This window comes from Phanerochaete carnosa, assembly GCF_000300595.1.
Source record: "Phanerochaete carnosa HHB-10118-sp unplaced genomic scaffold PHACAscaffold_2, whole genome shotgun sequence".
Taxonomy (NCBI): Eukaryota; Fungi; Basidiomycota; class Agaricomycetes; order Polyporales; family Phanerochaetaceae; genus Phanerochaete; species Phanerochaete carnosa.
The window spans coordinates 2,855,672-2,874,311 of NW_006767629.1; the positions used below are offsets into that span (position 1 = coordinate 2,855,672).

Genomic DNA, 18,640 nt, shown 5'->3' on the forward strand with positions numbered 1-18,640 from the left:
ATGTACTTAGAATGTGCAGGACTTTTGTGCACAAATTTGAGCTTCTATAGCTTGCCAATCAAGTCTCCCACGCGCAGATTGTCTCAATCGGTCGCTAGAAGTCAGACATGATGCATGAAGATGCAAGCAAGTCCAAGCTACGTGTAGTTAGTGGTCATACTGACTAGATTCGCTTCTTCGGAAGACATGGTACCGCCGTCCCTCCCCCTCTCGTCAACCTCAAGCCCCACAGGGCGCAGTGCCATGTTCACCCCATTCAGCAAGCAATAATGATAGCGAAGCGCACGAAGAGCATAGACATGGTCATCATACCCTCGAGCATAGTGGGAGGAAATTGTGCATGATACAACAAGTGATGACAAAAGAGGTAACGATAGCTTAGACAGACTCGAGGATCTCGGGCTCCTTGAAGTCCTTGACCACTCGAGTGCCAGTCTCCTAGAAAAAGTATATATCAGCAACGATTTCGAGGGAAGGCATGAAAGTGACGCACGTCTGTCGACTCGCCATGAAGCTCGAGGAGCTTCGAGAGATCGAACCTGGGTGCCTTCAGGATCTTCGCCTTGTGGACGTAGACATTTTGAAGGGGATAGATCGAGCGGGCAGCCTTCTCGATCTCACGACCAATCGCTTCGGGCACAAACTTCTGCACTAGCTCCTTCAAGTCGCAGCTGGTGGCCTCCCGAGTCATGATCTCGAACATCTTTTTCCGGATCTCGCGGATCTGGGAAGATTGAGCGTAGGTGGTCTTGCGAACCTGATTTGGCCGACGCTTGGTGAAGCCGATAGTGAAGAGACGAATCAGGTATCCGTCGGTGGTCTTGACATCAACGTGAGCCTCAATCAGGGTCTGCCACTTGCGGACAAGTGACCGCAGCTTGTCAGAGGTGAACGACATGCCGTGGAAGTTGGTCAAGCAGTTCTTGCCCTGGACCTCGTCAACTCGCAGCTTGATCTTGCGGAAGGCCTGCTCCTCATCCTTGTTGAGGTCAGCAAGCGAGACCTCGATGATACGACCCTTGAGAGAGTCGTTCGCGTTTTCTAAGAAATGGTAAGCTTCTCCTGTGCAGGACCTACTAGGCTTAATTTCACGCACTAAGGCCCTGAGACCGATTGACGAGAGTCTTGCCAACGTTCTTCACCTCGAAGATTGAAGGCGCTTTGATGTCATACCAGTCTAACAACAGAATTTCAGCCCCTTCACCCATGTATATGATTCTTGCTACTCACCCTTGCGCGAGAAGGGGTCAACGACCTTTTTCTTGATACCCTTCTTACCCTTCGAGAGACGCTTGTTCTACGCGCACAACCTGTAAGTCCAGCTTCGTGTTGCAAATTGACACAAGCTATGCACCTTTCCGACGGCCATGGTAGATTGAAGAGTGCAGTAAGGAAGGGGCCGTGAAGAACGAGCCGGCTTGAACGGGCTTGTGTTTTGAGGGATCGCGCGAGCACCTACTACGGTAGATGCGTGACAAGCCACCGTGACAAAATATCACAAACTCTATTTTCGATGCTAGACAGAGCATTCCCACGCTTTCACAGGTCCCCCAGGTTATCCATGACACTCACTCGCTCAGAGTTCGAGCACGCCTGCAGAGCATATCTTTCGAAATATTGTCATCTACGGCCTGGGAACGACACAGATCACGACGATGCACTGTTGAAGAGGTATCCTGCTGGTTGGACATGGCACGAGCACTCAGTGCGCACCACGGCTCCCTCGACACGCCGACGCTTAGATTTTGTTCTAGCCGGTCTCGGGCCTCGGCTATCTGTCTCGCCTTGTCTCTATACCCTCTCGACCCCTGCATGATAGTGATGACCAGCCGACCGAAGCCCTCGCTGAAGAGCCTGAAGATGAAGCAACTGCTCCTGTGCTCAGCGAACTCCTCACTTGTCGGCAATTTGTAGTATTCTCGCAAAGCTTTCAAGTTCCCGCTTTGTACTTTAGCATCCACCACAGTAGTAGGCATTGCCATTGGAAAACCATGTCTATATTCATATGGATTACTTCATTCAGATGGCGTCCCGCTCACGCTGGAGGAGATAGTACTATCTTCGATGTTCTTGCGGTCAGCATTACCTGGAACACGTAGGACCTCCTTTGCCCTGGAAACTCCGGATTCCTCCTTTGCCATGCTCTCGCAAGGAGAGCATCCAACCTTGAATACGCCGTGCTGGTATCTGCACCCTTGTCACACCGCAGAGGTCGTAGATGAGATCATGAAGGAGGCAGACTGCGGGAACGTGGACAGATCTCTAAGGTGGTTAGAGGCATGGTTTATGGTGCTTGCAAATGTTGTAGACTTTAAGCGGGATAGCTAGGGCCGCCCTTCTAGCGTCCCATGATGTTAGATCCGTAGGAGCTTACGAGGATCGTCATTGGCCCAGTTACGCCCGACGTCAATTCACATGTTCCACAATGTTGTCTCCTCGGAGGTATAAAGCAAAGCTCGCTCGTCAGCGAGCCTTCCTTCATCCCCGAGGCTGTTAAGCTTGTCGTGCCACCCCACATTTTGTCCTCGAAAGATCTGCGTTGTCAGCCTGTCGTACGATCGTGCGGTCGCTAAAACGATAGCCGCGATATAAAGCACCCCGCCAGCATGTTTGCGACACGCAGCGCTCGCTCTACCCTACGCTCTTTGTCCATCTCCTTCTATCGTACAATGGTGAGTGCTGTTATGAAAGTATTTACATGCGCGAGCCTGACAATTTTGCAGGCTCACCAAGCGCACGAAGTTGTCATTGTCGCCGCCAGTCGCACTCCCGTCGGCTCTATCAACGGCACTCTCAAGACCTTAACTGCGCCGGAGCTCGGTGCTGTCGCCCTCAAGCACGCTTTCGAGACGTCAAAGGTGGACCCGGGAGTAGTCGAAGAAATTTACTTCGGCAATGTCGTCCAGGCAGGTGTCGGCCAGTCGCCAGCGCGTCAAGTCGCCCTCAGCGCTGGCATGAGGACCAGCTCGGACGCGACTACGATCAACAAGGTCTGCGCTAGCGGTATGAAGTCTATCATGCTTGCTACCCAGAGCATCCAGTCCGGCTACAAAAGTGTGGTAGTTGCCGGTGGTATGGAAAGCATGAGCAATGCGCCGTGAGCCTGCTTCAAGTATCCTTGGAGCCATACTGACCCAGGGATAGTTTCCTAATTCCCCGCAATCCCCCCGTATTCGGCAAGTTTGAGACCAAGGACTCGCTAGAGAACGACGGCCTTTGGGACGTCTACAACAAGTTTGCTATGGGCAACTGCGGTGAGCACGCCGCCGAGAAGTACAGCATTACCCGCGAATCGCAGGATGCCCATTGTATCGAGTCCTACAAACGTGCTGAGCGCGCCTGGAAATCTGGTGCCTTCGACGCAGAGATCGCACCCGTTGCGATCAAGACCAAGAAGGGAGAGACTGTCGTTCGCGAGGATGAGGAATACAAGCGCGTCATTTACGAGAAGGTTCCAACCCTGAATCCCAGCTTCAAGAAGAACGGCGGCACCATCACACCTGCAAACTCTTCGAGTTTGAACGATGGTGCTTCTGCCCTGATCCTCATGTCTGCTGAGAAAGCGAAGGAGCTCGGCGTTAAGCCTTTGGCTAAGGTTATCTGTGAGTCCCTTGTCTGTGTACTATGTCTTCTTATCTTTACTAAGACACAATAGCGTATGCGGATGCTGGCGTCGATCCGATTAATTTCCCCGCCGCTCCTGCTGTCGCGCTTCCCATCGCGCTGAAGAATGCGGGCTTGACTAAAGAGGATATCTCGCTGTACGAGGTTAACGAAGCCTTCTCTGTCGTCGTTCGCATTGTTGAGAAAGAGCTCGGCATTGACTCATCAAAGATCAATGTCAATGGGTGCGTTCCCTCATGTCCGGATTTCCGGCACATCCACTAACTTGGGTCTTGCAGTGGTGCTGTCGCCCTTGGCCATGCCATCGGTAACTCGGGCGCCCGTATTATCGTCTCGCTGGTGCATGCTCTTCAGCCTGGCCAGTATGGTGCGGCTGGTATCTGTAATGGGGTACGTGTTTACCGTTACCGTCTCTGGCTTCATGTGCTGACCTCCCCGCTTGTCTTAGGGTGGCGCCGCTTCCGCACTCGTTATCCAGAAACTGTAAATTATCGGGACTATTAGGACTTCATCGTGTAATTTGTTTTATCTGTACACTCGCTATCATACTTGCTATATCATCTGGTTTCCCGGAGATATTGCCGCCGTTTATCGCGTAGGCGTGACATAGAGCGGTGCCCAATTGCGGTGAGAGCAACCGTCTGAGTCTCGGAATATGGTGCGGATGCATTTTGGCTCGACTCATTTCGTGTGCTAATACGCTCCCCAGATACCACTGCACCTCGACGCGACTGCGAAACGGGTGCACACACAAGCGCATATGGATGGCCCTTGCCAGGCGATACCAGCATAAATATGCAAGGTTTGTCCTAATTCGAGTTTACTAGTGTGGGGAGAGCGGGCTTGTGCTCCGCAGCATCATGGGTTTCCCTATCATCGGACAGCAGTATAACTTGCGTTCTGCGTGGGATCCCTCGTTTGGGAGCTCGATAGGTGTATATTTCGCTGAAGCTGCGCGTGGCGAAATATTTGGGTTTGTATCATGGCATTCTCTGATCTAACCAACGCCGCTATTGACAGTTGTGTATGCATGTAGGATGCGACGTTGTCATCCGGAGCGTGATGCATATGCTGCAGGCATCCACATGTTTGTTCAAAGCCTTCTTCGCTTTGCGTTTCCTCCTTGAAAGGTGCGAATGTTGTGTAGCCCCAATTTTAATCCTCCTCCGAGGAGCAAATCTCTCTTCTGGAACGCGTCCGTGAAGATCAGAGTGCACGGCCAACATGCACTGGAAGAAGGATCACATTATCGAGGTAGTATGACGAATGTTCGGACGTGGCTAATCGTACTTTCGACGTTGATGAGTGTGTATGTTTGAACCTGCACGCATGAAAGTAGACTCATTGATGTACAGAGAGTATTTCCACTGGCGGTCTCAGCAATCGCAAGTCCTCGCGCAAGCCACGATCCAGCCATATGTCCCTCAGTCAGCAACATAATCATCAAGACTCTCGGCTACATGTACGTGGCCTGCGACAAGAGCTCATAGCACGTCCGCGCTCATAAAGGTGACCATCATACTGCTGTAGTAGTTCTAGACAGACGCTCGTCTCGACAACGCCTGCAGTAGCGTCCGCCATGGCTTTGCTCCGTGGTTGGTACTCGGACAAGTTGCAGGCCCTTCTTAGATCACTGCACGGGAAGTGAGACTGAAGCGTCATATCATGTCACGCATGGTGCCCGCTGTCTTTGCGTTGGTTCCCACTACCGTCGGATCCACGATGCTGATCGGCTTGAACGATTCCGGCCAGAAGGGCGTTCTCCTGTTTGGTGTGTGCAATAATCTTCATCATTTGACCCGAACTAATGTCGATGTAGCTGTTTAACTTATTGGCACCTTCGAAAGCGCACTGTCTGCCATCTATGCTTACTACAACGCCAGTAACATTAGTGGCCACGCGGGGGAAGTGCAGCGTCACGCGATTTCTTCTCGCATTACGCTGAAGTGCTCTCAGAATACCATCAATGCGATGTCCTTTGTCTCCTATGGTCTTGGCAACATCATTGGCACTGAGATCTTCTGGGCCAAAGACGCGCCAAAGTACATCCCGGGCATAATCGCCGTCCTGGCTCTCCCCACCGTCCCTCCTTTCATTTACTACCCGCTCCGAGGCATCAACTTGCGCATGAACAAGCAGAGGAAGGCGCGGCTGGTCCATGAAGACGTCCAGTGGGAACGTAAGCGCTACACCTTCGTAGATCTGACAGATAAACAGTGCGTCTACCCTCGAAGTTGCTCCCTCTTAGCCACTGACCTGCATCCCAGAAACCTGTTCTTTGTGTACACCGCATAAAGTGTACTGTGGTGATTCCGCCCAGACGCCGAGCTATCCGTTGTATCATATCTATGCACACGGACGAGTGAGAGCTTGAAACCAATTGAGGCAATCCACTATCTTCGGCTTGATGCCGTCCGGTGGAGAGTAGACTTGTGACCAGTGAGATTACCGTGACTTCCGCTAAACGAGAGGTACTTCTGAGTGCATGCATGCATGGTGCAACCCACGCTCTCACTATCTCGTCTGGTGGAAAGTATATCAGTGCGGGGAAATGCTCAGGTTCGCATTCGCTATCCGCCTGCGCAGCATCTAACGCCTAGTACCGAGCAATATGGAGAAGCGCAACGACATCACGATTGACGACGCCGAGAAAGCAGTTGGCCGTTCAACTTCTTCGCTCGACCTTGACGACAAAGACGAGGCTCTCAGGCTTGTGGGCCTTGAGCGAGCGGAGTCCTTCACGGAAGAACAGTACCGCAAAGTACGATGGAAATTGGTGGGTACCTCAGCATGTATATGGCTGCTCCCCCTACACTAGACTTATCCCTGTTATTCGTCAGGATATGGTGATCCCGCCTTTATGCCAGGCAGTCTACTGTTCACAGTACCTGTAGGCACTGGCACTCTTACCTTCCGTTGATACATAGTCGCTCATTTTCGACGTAGTGATAAGAACGTCCTGAACTATGCGAGGTGAGTTGAATTGATTCTCGCTCCTGCCGAGATCCTGACCTTTTCGTAGTATTATGGGTTTGCCCATCACGGGTCAACACTATAACCTTATTGCGTTAGCCTTCTACCTCGGTCAATAGACATTCTGTTGCTGCGCTGCGTTCTCCCCACTAAGTGGCTTCTAGGGTTTCTCATTTGGGTCTTCCCCACCATGTACATCTCCCAACGGCTGCGACTCGGCAAATATCTTGGTGTCAACGTCGTGCTATGGGGGATCATCATGATGCTGCACGCAGTGCCCAAATCCTTCGGTCCATTTTTTGTCTTGAGACTCTTACTGGGTAAGTATATGTGGGCTTAGCTTGCATCATCGGAGCCTCTGACTAAAACATGTAGGCATGCTCGAGAGCTGTGTCGCTCCCATCCTCATTTTAATCATATCTATGTTCTATACCAAAAATGAACAAGTCAGTGTTTATTTAAGTGGTTATCAGCCCTCCCTTTCCCTCTCTGACAGTCCGACGTTCCCTAGGCTCAACGTATATCCTGGTTCTATCTTATGGTATGGAAATTCTTCGTCCATGTAGACCCCCAGATGACTCAAGACGCGATTTTCAGAACGGAGTGTCAGGGATATTTGGGGGATTTGTGGCATATGTATGACGGCCACTTGCCGTTGTCCACCCTATGGCTGACGAATCTCTCAGGGCATATCGTTCGACATCAATGCTAAGATCGCCCCATACAAGATCATGTACCTCCTTACAGGCGGACTGGCCGTCATGGTCGGAATAGCGGTGGTTCTCTGGATGCCTGACTCACCGCTACATGCACTCTTCCTCAGTCGGAAGGAACGTGTCATCGCGGTTGAGCGCATTCGGGACGACCAAGGCGGAACGGAAAACAAAACGATTAAGAAACATCAAGTAATTGAGGCGTTTTCAGATATTCGGTCTTGGATGATCGTCTTGCTGACCATCATGAGTGAGTCGGCCATGTTCATTTGTCCTTCGGCATCGTTCGCCTAAGGTTCCTTCAGCGGCTATTCCGAATGGAAGCTTGAGCAGCTGTGAGTCCTAACGAGTCTTAACGTGAACCTTTCGGCAGTGCGCTTACAACTTCTATTCCACGCGCAGTTGGGAACATTATCATTAAGGTGTGCATTTATACTGCAGTCCTGAACGCCTATGCTTAACTATTTCCAGAGCTTCGGCTACACGTTCGTATCTTCCTCAGGCTAGAACGCGATACAACTCGTCAACTCACTTCTGGTCTAGGTCACAGCAGGCGTTGATTCTTTCCGCCCCTATTGGCGCAGTCGGTATCATCAGTGCTCTGCTCTGTGGGTGGTACTCCGACCGTGCGGTGAGCCTTCTCCCTCTCCGTGCTTCCCGGCACTATCTGATGCGCTGGCATTGCAGTCGGAGAGGATGCTCCCAATCGTCTTGGGCCTAATACCTACGATCGTGGGCTCGGGTATGCTCGTCGGACTCAAGTCAACACCTGAAAATAAGGGCGCCCTTCTTTTTGGTTCGTACTGACCACCCTGCTTTTACCGCAGATTGAAAGCTAATCAATAACAGCGGATTATATCGTCACATTCTTTGGGAGCTCCCTCGCTATTGTCTACGCTTACAACGCCAGCAACACGAGCGGACATACCAAGAAGGTCACCGTGAATGCGATGACCCTAGCTGCATTCTGTATCGGTAACATCATTGGTTCGGAGACATTCCTACCGAAGGATGCGCCGAATTACATCCCCGGCAAGACGGCGATCCTCATCCTCCTCATCCTCTCTCTGGCCTTGTGCTTTGTTATCCGCTGGGTTAATAGGCATCTTAATGGCAAAAAGCGGAAGTACATCCAAGAGTTAAAGGAGCGAAACAACTGGACGGACGGCGATATCTTGAAGGAGAGGCAACGACACGCCTTTCTTGATATGACAGATCATGAGTACGTACCCTATGTGTTTTCGCTCCCTTTGCGCTTATGTGTCGTTACAGGAACCCGTACTTCGTTTATACGTCTTGATTACTTCGAAGGGTAGGTTTGGCGAACTAAAGGGTACTATTACCGACACCGTGACGTATTGAGTCAGTCCGCGTGTCTACCGTGTTGTGCAATCGCGCACGAATGCATCTGCATTTCATACCTAATCCCGAGGAGTTAAGTGAGAGACTGGATACCAACGGGGGTAACTGATCCCGCTATCTCAAGTCTGGGCTTGCTATCGCATTAGAGGGTCCGACCGCTCACGCAAGAGGCGTATGGTCATCTATGCAGCGCGCAAGGATAAACCATTCCGGGGATACGATAGTCAGCGCAGTGATGATCTTGATAGTGTCCTATAGCTGCTTTATAGTACTCGGAAACGTTCCAAGCTTCCAAGATACAATGCCTATTATGGAAGCTGAGAGGTAAAAGTATTTTGGCGGTATCCTGCTTGGGTATGCAATGGTATATAGCGAGGAATATCATGAAGTGCTTAGTCGTCTATGCCCGGACATGCTTCGCTGGTCTTATTCCGCAACAAATTTTTCTGTATCGTCCAAATCACGTCGAACCTATTTCCGTGCCTGTCAGCGGTAGTTTACAGATATATTTGAGGGCGAACTTGTGAACCTTTTTTCCGGCCAATTAGGAACATCGTTCACGCCTAGGTCCTCAGCGATGTCGGGCAGAACGCCAATTCCCCAGACGACCAGCATATTGATTGTGGGATTCTTCTTCGCGAAAGCAGAGAGAGCGTCACCGACACAATCTTTGTCGTCCCTGCCACTGACAAACAAGCATTATTAGTGCCTTGCTTATATCAACCCAGCTCGGCAGCGACGACTCACCAGCTAGTGTCGATGGGTATGCCGAGGCTCGCCGCAAGAGGCGCCACCGTATCGACAGACTCCGAATCGTTCTCTTTCTTCTTCGGAGGCTCAGCAATAATATACCCGACCGTGCGGTTTGTACCGGGCCCAAATACCTGCAGGTGGACCAAGAGATTAAGTCTTCTATTAGGATGGCGCGCACAGATACGCACGGTGGGCAAGCATTCAGATCTTAGGATGCCTGTCTCGTTGAGCCCTGAGCCGGCTTTTTTTGTATTCGTCTCCGCGTTGCGAATCAGGTATACGGTATTCTTGAATGTGGGGTCATCCTCCGCGACGACGCGTCCGCCGAAATACACCAACAGGATGAACCATGCCGTAGTGCAGAGTGGTAAAATCATCGCTTTACTTTGCCTCGGGTGTGCCCAAGAAGACCACCGACAGCGCCGCGCTTTTATAACCTTATGCAAACCCCAAGAGAGAGAAAACGCGAGCACTTTACCACCGCTCTATTGCAGGGAAGATCTTCAATTCATCCATTCTGTCAACCGGTGAACATTTGTGCGTAAAGACGAGACTGTTCTCAATAGGTCGATGGCATGGTCGGGAAGTCGGCGACTATTTTGCGGTGATTAGAGCCATTGGACAGGAGAGGGTTAGAGGAATTAGAGCGGCCATCCGAGGAAGAGACTGCACGGCGTATTCAGCGACGCTCGGCACATTCTCATGCTGTCTCCGCTGTGCTTCTTGGGATCACTTCTCGGTATGATTGCTGCCTATGCAGTATGTTCGGAGTGTTAGCATCGTAGTGCAAGTGTTCGCCTGATTCTGTGTGCGGTGTTGTCAGTACAAGGCTCCTTCCGCAAAACAACGCACGGGATGAGAGTGATTTTCTGGCTAGCTGAGATCCGCCACTGCCCGCTTCGTTTGTTTCGCGTTTAACAAACACGCGCGTGAGAAAGCGTGAGAGGGCGGAAAGTGGATTAGAAGCTATCAGTGTTGCTTCATTCGGACGCGAGAAGTGCGTTCCGTCCCGAGACGAAGCCAGTTCGAAATCTCCAAGGGAAATCTTCAGATCCTCAGATGCTGGGCGCTCCATGAAGCTTCAAACCGATTGGTCGAAAAAAAGCGCGGAGAAAAACACGAGCTGAGCCTGATTTGCTGTATGTCCATCACGACAAACGATATTTTCAGGAGGGGGAAGATAGGGCGAACTCGGGATTGAGTGTATTACTGCAAGGGCGATCTTGCGCACAGATTATAGTCGAAACGTTGGGGAGTACCGGGCCTCTGGAACTCTAGGTTGACTCTAAGCCGACATCTAAGTCTGATACCCTGCCCTAATCGTAACCCGTCTAGAGAAGAATGTCTAAAAGCGAAAGAGCCTCTTTCGCTCTAACTAGAACCACCGGACTTCGACCTGACGTGAAAAGAACAACGTTAATCAGCCTGAGGCGCGGGCATTGGGCTGATAGGGCACGTACAGCTGGTAGTAGGCGGCGACAAAGGGGATCGAGAAGCCGGCAACGAGGTAACCGACTACCTTGGCCGCGAAGACAGGCTTGCTCTTGTAGGAGAAGGGCACCGACTGGGGCGAGAATACGACACTCAATTTTTACACGGACATAAGGAGCGGGTAAACCCGATGAGTTGCTCACCTCTTCAGAAGTCAGAAAGCGCGACGAGGCAGGAGTGCGGCGGAGCGCAACTTGGCGGAGGGCAGCCTGGCGGGGGACATGAGCGAGGAGAGACATCGTAGCGGTGGTGGTTGAGGTACAAGCTGGGGGTACAGCGCAACCGAACTTGAGTCCGATGACGGTCGTACGGGCGCCTGATCCTGCCGGAAGCGTTCGGAGTACGACTCCGATGGCCTTCTTATTTTGATCCGTTTTCCGAAGTCAATATTTCAATAGTGGAATCGCTGCTTCGGCGATTCTAGCAGCCAATCACTAGAGGTCATTCAAATTGGACGAATTACGACATGTGTAGCGACTGGTCTTTGCTCTACTGTACATACAGAGTCTCTGGTCGTGCATACATTTACAATTACGATATACAGACAATATGTGAGCAATCATTATAGAAGCATGCAATGGATGAGAGTGATGCGATGAAGATCCATGCAGTAGCAAAGCTGTTTTGAGACATGTTATGCGGCGGCGAACTTGGATTTCGCGCGTAGTCGTGCGCCAATTTTGTGGAACACAAATCTAACATGAGATGAGGAATCAGTCAAAATGAATGAGAGCATGCTGTACACCAATAGCGACTTACGGTAAAGGAGCAGCAACAGTAGTCAACCCTGCAAGCAAGGCAGTCGCGCCAACCGTTCCCAAATGGTGGTACATCTGTCCTGCAAATAGCGGGAAGGCAGCTGCAAATGTAGTCCGCACTGCAGCGTTGGCTGCCATCGCGGACGCCGCGATTGGACGATAGGCCGTGACAGTGTACGTGAAGACGGAGGTGAAGATAAAGAGAACACCAGTCCCGAATGGTATCGAGGCGATGATCGGAGCAATCCAATGGACACTCCTGTAGGTCGTGAAGGCAAGCCAGTAGAGACTAGCGGGGACCATCACGCCTCCGATCATTGCTGGCAGGAGACGTGCCTCTGGAGGAGTCTGGCCACCGTGCCTAGCTGCGACTTTAAGCAAGTGGCTGTAGACAGAAAAGTTGAGCCAAGATGTTGTTGAAGTACACACTTCAGCACTCACCGGTTAAAAAGTGGCTGGCAGAGCAAGCCGAGGATCATGCCGATGCCAATACCAAGGAAGCTCATGCCGACAAACTCCAGTTCGAAGTGGTGAACTTGGCCAAATATTACTGGGAATGCTTGGAAGGTCAGGTAGAGAATTCCGAGGATGAGGGCACTCCAGAGGTCGAGCAGTAGCGCCATCTGGTCGACAACCAGCAATTCTAGAGATAATGAGTAAGTCTTGATCCACAATAAGATTAAAATTTCAGAAACCAACCGAATGGCACATAACAGCTCAGCATTAATGAGCGCGCCAGCGAGTGCTGCCTGTGATCCAGGGGCGCCCAGTAGCGGTCGTCGCCGGTCTGATTCCGCAGCTTCGCAGCTTTCCTCTTGAGCAGGTAGGGTGCGTATGTTTCTGGCACGAACTGCATGGTACTGTCAGAACGGGTGAGACTAAAGCTTTGAAGCGATACTTACAGCTATCAACATATTCCATACCGCGAAGGTCCAGATAATCAGGATGCGGAACGTCCATCGCCAGCTCGTGTTCTGCAAGTGCCCAAAAGAATCAGCTTCTGCTCAAGAACAAGACAATGCTACACACCTGATTGATGAATCCAGCGATGAGTGGACCAAGCACTGGGCCGATGAACGGGGAGCCAGTATAAAAGGCCATTGGTCTGCGTTATGAGTCAGATATTTGTGTCTCACTTGGAGTGGGCCTCACTCACGTTGCAATCCTTGAGTTATCGAACATATCACTGATACTGCCTCCTGCTACGCTCAAAAATGCAGAGCTAGAGAAGCCAGTCAAGAATCGGAAGATGAGATAGACGGCTGCATGTCAAGGATTGTGAGCGACGTTGAAGCACGACATCGTAAAGCCATACATACCAATATTTGGTGCGAATGCAACTGCCCACGAAAAGGCAAAGAATAGACCGTAGGAGATGCGATATACCCAGTTGCGACCATAGACTTCTGACAGTGGCCCGATCAGGAGGGGGCCAAGACCTCGAAGGGAGTCAGATTTAAGTCAATCTTAGCACGAGAATGTACATACCAAGACCCAGCACAAACAAACTGACTCCCAAGATAGCCACTTCGCTTCCAACATGGAAGGTACTCGAAACTCCTGTTTCTGCGAATGCAGCCTATATTCAAGTCAGCATGGCCGTCACAGACTTGTACGACGACATACCATGGATGACGCAGACGTTGCACATAGTGTACCAATCGATATGACAAAGATGACAAGCCATTTCCGCCAGGATGGCAGATTCTTTGGGTCGTCCTCGGGCTCAAGTGTAACCTCGAACGGATCGTGATCTTTACTTTGTTCGGGCTTGATTGGAGATACAGGTGGCGCGCATGAGGTGTCTTGTTCTTCGTCGTTATCGAGCGCATGTGCGAGTCGCTCGAGGTCCCTAGACGTGGGTCCCTCGACAAGCACCGTCTCTGAAGTATTTGTAGACATTGAGGTATCCCTAAGTGAGTAGGCGGGAAAGGTTGGCTGTGTTAAGACATGATGCTGTATGTTCAGAGACGTTATATAGCTCTTTGATACGCTGTGCTGCTGTTTGGAACTGCTGAACGAGAACCTCGGAATTAGCAGTAGCGGTTAGATGGTCGCTTTCTCCGAGTAGTGGCGCCGAATCACGTGCTTAGAATCCGACATCAGCGCCGCCAGAAGCAGCGCTCCTGACGTGGTAGCGCAAACTACTCAAGTACTCACCTCTTGCGCATAGAAACATTGTGAAAATGTTCAGACAAGGATAATGAAAAGGCCCACTGGTATTGCTCTCTGCTACAGAGTCTACAGGCAAGTTGAGAATCGCTTGCCCAATCGACACTCAGCAAGATGCCTACGTGCTACCTCCGAGGGGCTGACCTCCCCTTATTCAAAGATGTATCACGTAAACAGCTATCTCCTACAGTGCGCAAAGGTTACATCATGCAGAGACGATAGCAAGATGAGTTGTATATCGGCGTAATCGCAGATTCCGGAGGCAGCACTTTCGACATCGACGAACGAAAGTTAAGCCGTAAGCAGCATTGGCAGTTGGCGTGCTGGCTTGTCGGCATTAGCAACGCCGTTGAACCACCAAAGGCATGGCATACGAAGAATCTGAAGCTTTTGAACGTTGTGGCGTGCCGACCACGGCCAGCTGAAAAGCCTGGAGTCGCGCCAAAGCCTACTCAGCTCGACACTTCTCCCGACACTTCCGCCTGCTCATCGCTGAAGCGTAACCACCTTATGCGCTTGCGGAGCGAAAAGAGACGACTAGGGATGCAAATCGCTAGTTTCCGCACCATATTCCTGGTGGGCGCCGCAGTTTTCGGGGTCTCAAGATCAAGGCGCATCACCTTACGTAAGCCGTCTACGCGCGCTCCCGTTCCGTCTGCTCTTGCATGGCACGTCCCGGCGTCCCTCTGGCCTCCTGCGCTCGCTATCCTCTATCAGTTCTGGACGTGGCGCAGCCATGGCATTGAGCCTGAGACCCCCTAGAAACCCTGTCGTCTCCAAACTCGAAATCCTCGTCGCCTCATTTTCACCGTACACGCGCGACCTCCGCCATGTCACGGCCGTGGTTCCTGGCGCATGGAAGAAAACGCGTTTCTCGTGGTACGAGCCGAAGTTGAAAGACGTCAAGCCCAGAGACCGCATAAAGTGGTGGAATTTTGTCCCCGGAGACGAAGTGAGAATCCGAGGCGACCCGGAGGGCAGTGTTCACCAAGTTAGTTCGGTGAACAAGTTCACAAACAGAGTTTTCCTGCGAGCGCAGAATGTACGTCGTTGCACTTATCTTATCCATTGTGTCTGGTTTTACATTTGACTCTAGGACCACTCTCGAAAAGAGGGCCCGCCGAGGAATAAAAACGTCCATTACTCCAAGTGCCAGCTTTTGGTTGGTCGATTTAAGTTCCCACCTACGGAAGGCGTTACCGAGCCACAAACCCTACCGTACGTACAGTTTTCAATATGATCACTTTGAGCTGCAGCTAAGAGTTCATGCAGAGTGTTTGCGAGCCGTATCAGTACCTCACAACCGTTCTGGCATCCTCTTGCACGCAGGTTCCACTGGGAACGGTTTGCAGTGGCAACTCAGCCCCGGCTCCCAGACTGGTCACCTCATTCCGAGACAAGGATTCCGCTCCCTTGGCCCAAGGCTACAAAATCTCCAAGAGTTGAGCGTGAGTCGATTTGCCTTACCCGTTTAAGGCAAGCCAGAGCTGAATCCTGGGATGTGTCTGACAGCAACACCCTATGACACTACTGCCAAGGCCGTCGAAGAGATCACGTACAGACCCCCGACGCTGCCTGATAGTCTTGACGAGCTCTCGGATGTGGCCGCTCAGGTCCCTTCAGAGCAAGAATACATCAAGAGCCTTGCAAAGCGTAGCGCGTTCGACCCGGCGGCGCCCGTCGAGATCTACGTGCACCGCGAGCTGACGAACCCGCACTCGCGCGCGAAGAAGCAGCAGCGCTGGCAGGCGTACCAGCTCTACAGGCGGTCGTTGCTGCAGCAGATGATCCAGGAGGAGTACAAGAACCTCATGGGCCGTACGAGACGCGCGGCCCGCGCCGAGGCGACCTGGAAGTGGCGCGAGAAGCTCGTCGAGGAGCGCAAGGCAGAGATGAAGCGCCGCTGGGTCAACCGTGGCGCAGAGACGCGTCTCCAGCAGCGCCGCGCCCGCAAGGTGAAGAAGACAGAGCGCCTGCGGAACAAGATGCGGAACCTTGTGCTCCTGGATGCGCCCAACCAGGTTGTCCCTGGTCGGCCGCGCGCGGAGTAAAATAGTCTTTACATACACTGTTCTGCCCGTCGAATATGTTGCTACACGCTCACTCCTACCGTTGCTCGCCGCCCGATGGGAACGTGATACTATTGCATGTGCTGTAATGCCCAGCGTGCAGATGAAACCTTCGTCGGGTTCATGCCGGGCCGTGTGAGTGCGAGGATGAAATCGTCAGTATATGTCGATCCATGGATACAACTAGGGGCACTACTAGCACAGAGGGTAGAATATGGTAAAAGTACACATGTGGTATCGTCAGATGTCCCAAGGAAAGTGAATCTAGTAGATAGGTCATCATGTATTCTGAACCAACCCTGCACCAGCCCAAGGTGTTGAGGAGCTCGATTCCTCCGACTCCAGCGTCTACATTGCGTTGTCAACGACGGCCCGTTGAAGAATGGCACGCGCACCCACCTCGGCCAGCATCTTGACAACGTTGTCCACTTCGCTAGGGGGAACACCTCCGCATCCAGCACTGATGAGTTTGCGATACTGGGCCATCCGTCCGCCTGTGCCCGCCTCAGCCTGCGCCTTGACGAGCGCGTCGAACGTCTCCACCCTTCGCTTTTTGTGAACGTGCACCTCATTCCTGAGATGCTCGCACTGTGCTTTGATCGCCTCCGGATCCCTCGGGACATCCGCATGAAGGGCCAGCAGGTCCGTGATGTCGTCGCCGTTCGGAGCCTGGTAAACTCCGTTCTCCATGTTCATAGGCCTGAGACTGCCGCCCGACATATCGCGTATCGCCTTCTCGCGCTCCTCCTCGTCCTTGACCCACTTTTCCCACCCGAGGCGGTACCGCTGCCCCATCCTGGCGCGGAGCTGGCCCTCGAGCTCTACGAGACGAGCCTTGGCCTGCGGGAGGCCCTGCGCCTGAGTGCGGAGCGAAGTAACGGTGCGCTGGCTGTCAAGAATCTCGCCCTGGATGTTCGCCAACAGCGCGCTCGCCTGGTTCATGTCGCGTTCCTTGTCACGCAGTTCTTGGTCGTACGCGCCGGCAAGGCTGCCTAACAGTGCCGCGACGTCGTTGACGCAACGCGTCGCCGCCTTTTGGCCGGTCATGGAGTAGTGCAACGTGGGCTTGTCCATGCTGAACGTAGGGGCCAGCGGCTGAGTATGTGCAGGTGGCACTGGAGGCGGCGGATTGGCGGCTTGTGCGTTCCGGAATGACATGGACATCGTGCGCGAGGGAATAATGGGCGAAGAGCGGAACCGCTCGTCCTCGAGAATATAGTCCTCGGTGCTTTTGCCGTCTTTGTTCCTAATCTTTGGGTCTGCGCCATGGTCGATGAGGATTTTGACAAGGCGTTTAGACCTACACCGTGCAGCAAGCGTCAGTGCCGTTTCCCCATCTTCGTCCTGAAAATTGATTATGTCAGCGAGCTCCCGTGGGTAGTCTGCAAGCCGACTGAGAACAGTCTCCATGTAATAGCGTGCCGCGTGCGTCTTGCCTTTGGACATCGCCACGTCCACGATGTGGTGGAAAACTGTCCGGTTATTGTTGTCGATATTCAGAGTCGACCGATGTAGGAGCTCGTATAAGTCGGGGAACTTGCGCACGTCGTAGTTGTTGGCAAACATGACAGAGCGCATGAGCGCAGTCTGCCCAGCTCTGTTGACCTTGAAGATGTCCGCGCCTGCAGTGAGCAGCAACTTGACTACGCGTATGCGTCCCATCGCGCTCGCCCAGTGAAGCGCGGTGTGGCCATCATCGTCGATGGCCATATTGGGGTCGAAATCAGGTGGCGGACTAATGAGAACTTGGGGGATTTGATTCGTGTCCGAGATGAAGTACTCAAGGATCTGATCGCCGTAGGACGCGGGTTCTTCATGCTTGCCGTTTACTTCGGAGACGATATCTGTGTCACCGTCGTCGTGCCGAGCCTTGCGCTTGCGAGGATTCGGCGGGGACGGCGATCTGAACTCTTCAGCAAGTATGGAGAGCGAAGCCGCGGGGCTGCTCCGGATAGGTGAGGGTGTGCGTGAGCTGGACGACGCTTCCGAGGGCGAGGGTGTCATGGAACCGTCGTCCGAAACCTTAGCAGAATATGTTTCTCGGTCGGAATCGTCACCCACGTCAACGGGAGCTTTTCGCGATGAGCGAGTGCTAACAGTTGGGGTTGACGCATGTGGCTCCGCGCGGCGGGCAGGGAGCTTCGGATTCGACGGAGCAGCGACAAGGTGCTTTGGGGCCAGTGGCGGACTTTTGTCGCTGGCTTCGGGATGAAATTCAAGGATGGGCCGTAGAAGCTGCTCGCTGTTATATTGTTGACAGAGTTCAATACCGCGCTCTAGGGGTATCCATGTACCTGACAGGGAGCGGTGTGAACACGCGAGACAGTCGGGGATGGGATGTGCACATGCCTTGGTATTTTCCATAGCCACCTTGTACTTTCTCGTGTTCGCCTTTCTGCACTTCTCTCTCTAGAATACGAGTCCGCTGGGGTTTATCAAAGCCGGCGACCTTGAGAATTTGGGTCGCATTGAGCCATGAGTCTGAGCGGCGCCTCATGACCGCAACTCCTTTGCACATCCTAAGACAACGCAAGGTGGGAATATTAGCCACATTCTGTAGGGTTATGCACCTTGGCCTTACATTTCATAGACCGGAATACCACTGTATGTGGCCTACAAGGTGAGGTCAGCAAACGAGCACTCGGCTGACCATCTCGCCAATTCACGCACTTTGAATATCTGACCGTCCGGCATTTTGAGACGTTAGCTATCGTGAAGCTCGTTT

The 18,640-nt window shown here is 52.4% G+C and overlaps 10 protein-coding genes across 10 annotated transcripts; 5 read left to right on the forward strand and 5 right to left on the reverse strand.

Annotated features, from left to right (window-relative positions):
• Nucleotides 1-96: 96 nt before the first annotated feature.
• Nucleotides 97-1,417, reverse strand: PHACADRAFT_250267 (uncharacterized protein). The gene is made up of 5 exons (XM_007392133.1): nucleotides 1,355-1,417; nucleotides 1,231-1,297; nucleotides 1,097-1,177; nucleotides 494-1,041; nucleotides 97-438 (listed from the first exon to the last, which is right to left on the reverse strand). Exons 1-5 carry the CDS (start codon nucleotides 1,367-1,369, stop codon nucleotides 379-381), a joined length of 771 nt encoding a protein of 256 aa, XP_007392195.1. The 5' UTR covers nucleotides 1,370-1,417; the 3' UTR covers nucleotides 97-378.
• A 439-nt stretch (nucleotides 1,418-1,856) lies between these two features.
• PHACADRAFT_86031 (uncharacterized protein) lies at nucleotides 1,857-2,328 on the forward strand (the record flags this gene model as incomplete). Its single annotated transcript, XM_007392134.1, has 2 exons — nucleotides 1,857-1,968; nucleotides 2,024-2,328. Coding segments are annotated over 2 exons (417 nt in total), but the record flags the coding sequence as incomplete, so codon positions are not given.
• A 160-nt stretch (nucleotides 2,329-2,488) lies between these two features.
• PHACADRAFT_250270 (uncharacterized protein) lies at nucleotides 2,489-4,201 on the forward strand. The gene is made up of 6 exons (XM_007392135.1): nucleotides 2,489-2,672; nucleotides 2,724-3,097; nucleotides 3,145-3,602; nucleotides 3,656-3,848; nucleotides 3,903-4,014; nucleotides 4,073-4,201. Exons 1-6 carry the CDS (start codon nucleotides 2,607-2,609, stop codon nucleotides 4,109-4,111), a joined length of 1,242 nt encoding a protein of 413 aa, XP_007392197.1. The 5' UTR covers nucleotides 2,489-2,606; the 3' UTR covers nucleotides 4,112-4,201.
• A 1,394-nt stretch (nucleotides 4,202-5,595) lies between these two features.
• PHACADRAFT_192017 (uncharacterized protein) lies at nucleotides 5,596-5,919 on the forward strand (the record flags this gene model as incomplete). Its single annotated transcript, XM_007392136.1, has 2 exons — nucleotides 5,596-5,840; nucleotides 5,892-5,919. 2 exons carry the CDS (start codon nucleotides 5,596-5,598, stop codon nucleotides 5,917-5,919), a joined length of 273 nt encoding a protein of 90 aa, XP_007392198.1.
• A 316-nt stretch (nucleotides 5,920-6,235) lies between these two features.
• Nucleotides 6,236-8,610, forward strand: PHACADRAFT_192018 (uncharacterized protein; the record flags this gene model as incomplete). Its single annotated transcript, XM_007392137.1, has 16 exons — nucleotides 6,236-6,400; nucleotides 6,465-6,514; nucleotides 6,571-6,597; nucleotides 6,647-6,708; nucleotides 6,762-6,917; nucleotides 6,973-7,043; nucleotides 7,109-7,138; nucleotides 7,195-7,233; nucleotides 7,284-7,560; nucleotides 7,616-7,645; nucleotides 7,713-7,732; nucleotides 7,782-7,795; nucleotides 7,854-7,941; nucleotides 7,998-8,106; nucleotides 8,160-8,532; nucleotides 8,583-8,610. The coding sequence occupies 16 exons, from the start codon at nucleotides 6,236-6,238 to the stop codon at nucleotides 8,608-8,610; spliced, it is 1,539 nt and encodes a 512-aa protein (XP_007392199.1).
• Nucleotides 8,611-8,902: 292 nt separating this feature from the next.
• PHACADRAFT_250272 (uncharacterized protein) lies at nucleotides 8,903-9,820 on the reverse strand. The gene is made up of 4 exons (XM_007392138.1): nucleotides 9,614-9,820; nucleotides 9,420-9,556; nucleotides 9,202-9,357; nucleotides 8,903-9,143 (listed from the first exon to the last, which is right to left on the reverse strand). Exons 1-4 carry the CDS (start codon nucleotides 9,800-9,802, stop codon nucleotides 9,065-9,067), a joined length of 561 nt encoding a protein of 186 aa, XP_007392200.1. The 5' UTR covers nucleotides 9,803-9,820; the 3' UTR covers nucleotides 8,903-9,064.
• Nucleotides 9,821-10,586: 766 nt separating this feature from the next.
• PHACADRAFT_205868 (uncharacterized protein) lies at nucleotides 10,587-11,204 on the reverse strand. The gene is made up of 3 exons (XM_007392139.1): nucleotides 11,060-11,204; nucleotides 10,886-10,989; nucleotides 10,587-10,821 (listed from the first exon to the last, which is right to left on the reverse strand). Exons 1-3 carry the CDS (start codon nucleotides 11,153-11,155, stop codon nucleotides 10,797-10,799), a joined length of 225 nt encoding a protein of 74 aa, XP_007392201.1. The 5' UTR covers nucleotides 11,156-11,204; the 3' UTR covers nucleotides 10,587-10,796.
• Nucleotides 11,205-11,352: 148 nt separating this feature from the next.
• Nucleotides 11,353-13,730, reverse strand: PHACADRAFT_137679 (uncharacterized protein). Its single transcript, XM_007392140.1, has 10 exons — nucleotides 13,301-13,730; nucleotides 13,163-13,253; nucleotides 12,994-13,113; nucleotides 12,831-12,936; nucleotides 12,704-12,779; nucleotides 12,577-12,648; nucleotides 12,374-12,524; nucleotides 12,116-12,317; nucleotides 11,676-12,059; nucleotides 11,353-11,611 (listed from the first exon to the last, which is right to left on the reverse strand). Exons 1-10 carry the CDS (start codon nucleotides 13,574-13,576, stop codon nucleotides 11,551-11,553), a joined length of 1,539 nt encoding a protein of 512 aa, XP_007392202.1. The 5' UTR covers nucleotides 13,577-13,730; the 3' UTR covers nucleotides 11,353-11,550.
• Nucleotides 13,731-15,106: 1,376 nt separating this feature from the next.
• On the forward strand, nucleotides 15,107-15,324 carry PHACADRAFT_250277 (uncharacterized protein). Its single transcript, XM_007392141.1, has one exon. The coding sequence runs from the start codon at nucleotides 15,113-15,115 to the stop codon at nucleotides 15,290-15,292; it is 180 nt and encodes a 59-aa protein (XP_007392203.1). The 5' UTR covers nucleotides 15,107-15,112; the 3' UTR covers nucleotides 15,293-15,324.
• A 15-nt stretch (nucleotides 15,325-15,339) lies between these two features.
• Nucleotides 15,340-18,568, reverse strand: PHACADRAFT_170231 (uncharacterized protein; the record flags this gene model as incomplete). The annotated part of the gene is made up of 5 exons (XM_007392142.1): nucleotides 15,340-16,263; nucleotides 16,311-18,209; nucleotides 18,265-18,434; nucleotides 18,497-18,528; nucleotides 18,557-18,568. 5 exons carry the CDS (start codon nucleotides 18,566-18,568, stop codon nucleotides 16,037-16,039), a joined length of 2,340 nt encoding a protein of 779 aa, XP_007392204.1. The 3' UTR covers nucleotides 15,340-16,036.
• Nucleotides 18,569-18,640: the final 72 nt, after the last annotated feature.

Coding starts and splice junctions, on each gene's coding strand:
- PHACADRAFT_250267 (XM_007392133.1), bottom strand. Junction 1,178..1,230: donor TGACCCCTTCTCGCGCAAGG/GTGAGTAGCAAG, acceptor TTCTGTTGTTAG/ACTGGTATGACATCAAAGCG. Junction 1,042..1,096: donor CAATCGGTCTCAGGGCCTTA/GTGCGTGAAATT, acceptor ACCATTTCTTAG/AAAACGCGAACGACTCTCTC.
- PHACADRAFT_250270 (XM_007392135.1), top strand. CDS start 2,607: ATGTTTGCGACACGCAGCGCTCGCTCTACCCTACGCTCTTTGTCCATC. Junction 2,673..2,723: donor TCTCCTTCTATCGTACAATG/GTGAGTGCTGTT, acceptor ACAATTTTGCAG/GCTCACCAAGCGCACGAAGT. Junction 3,098..3,144: donor GAAAGCATGAGCAATGCGCC/GTGAGCCTGCTT, acceptor ACCCAGGGATAG/TTTCCTAATTCCCCGCAATC.
- PHACADRAFT_250272 (XM_007392138.1), bottom strand. CDS start 9,802: ATGATTTTACCACTCTGCACTACGGCATGGTTCATCCTGTTGGTGTAT. Junction 9,557..9,613: donor GATCTGAATGCTTGCCCACC/GTGCGTATCTGT, acceptor GTCCACCTGCAG/GTATTTGGGCCCGGTACAAA. Junction 9,144..9,201: donor CCTAATTGGCCGGAAAAAAG/GTTCACAAGTTC, acceptor GCACGGAAATAG/GTTCGACGTGATTTGGACGA.
- PHACADRAFT_205868 (XM_007392139.1), bottom strand. CDS start 11,155: ATGTCTCTCCTCGCTCATGTCCCCCGCCAGGCTGCCCTCCGCCAAGTT. Junction 10,990..11,059: donor GCTTTCTGACTTCTGAAGAG/GTGAGCAACTCA, acceptor TTCTCGCCCCAG/TCGGTGCCCTTCTCCTACAA. Junction 10,822..10,885: donor GTCGCCGCCTACTACCAGCT/GTACGTGCCCTA, acceptor TTTTCACGTCAG/GTCGAAGTCCGGTGGTTCTA.
- PHACADRAFT_137679 (XM_007392140.1), bottom strand. CDS start 13,576: ATGTCTACAAATACTTCAGAGACGGTGCTTGTCGAGGGACCCACGTCT. Junction 13,254..13,300: donor CAACGTCTGCGTCATCCATG/GTATGTCGTCGT, acceptor ACTTGAATATAG/GCTGCATTCGCAGAAACAGG. Junction 12,060..12,115: donor TGCCAGCCACTTTTTAACCG/GTGAGTGCTGAA, acceptor TTCTGTCTACAG/CCACTTGCTTAAAGTCGCAG.
- PHACADRAFT_250277 (XM_007392141.1), top strand. CDS start 15,113: ATGCAGAGTGTTTGCGAGCCGTATCAGTACCTCACAACCGTTCTGGCA.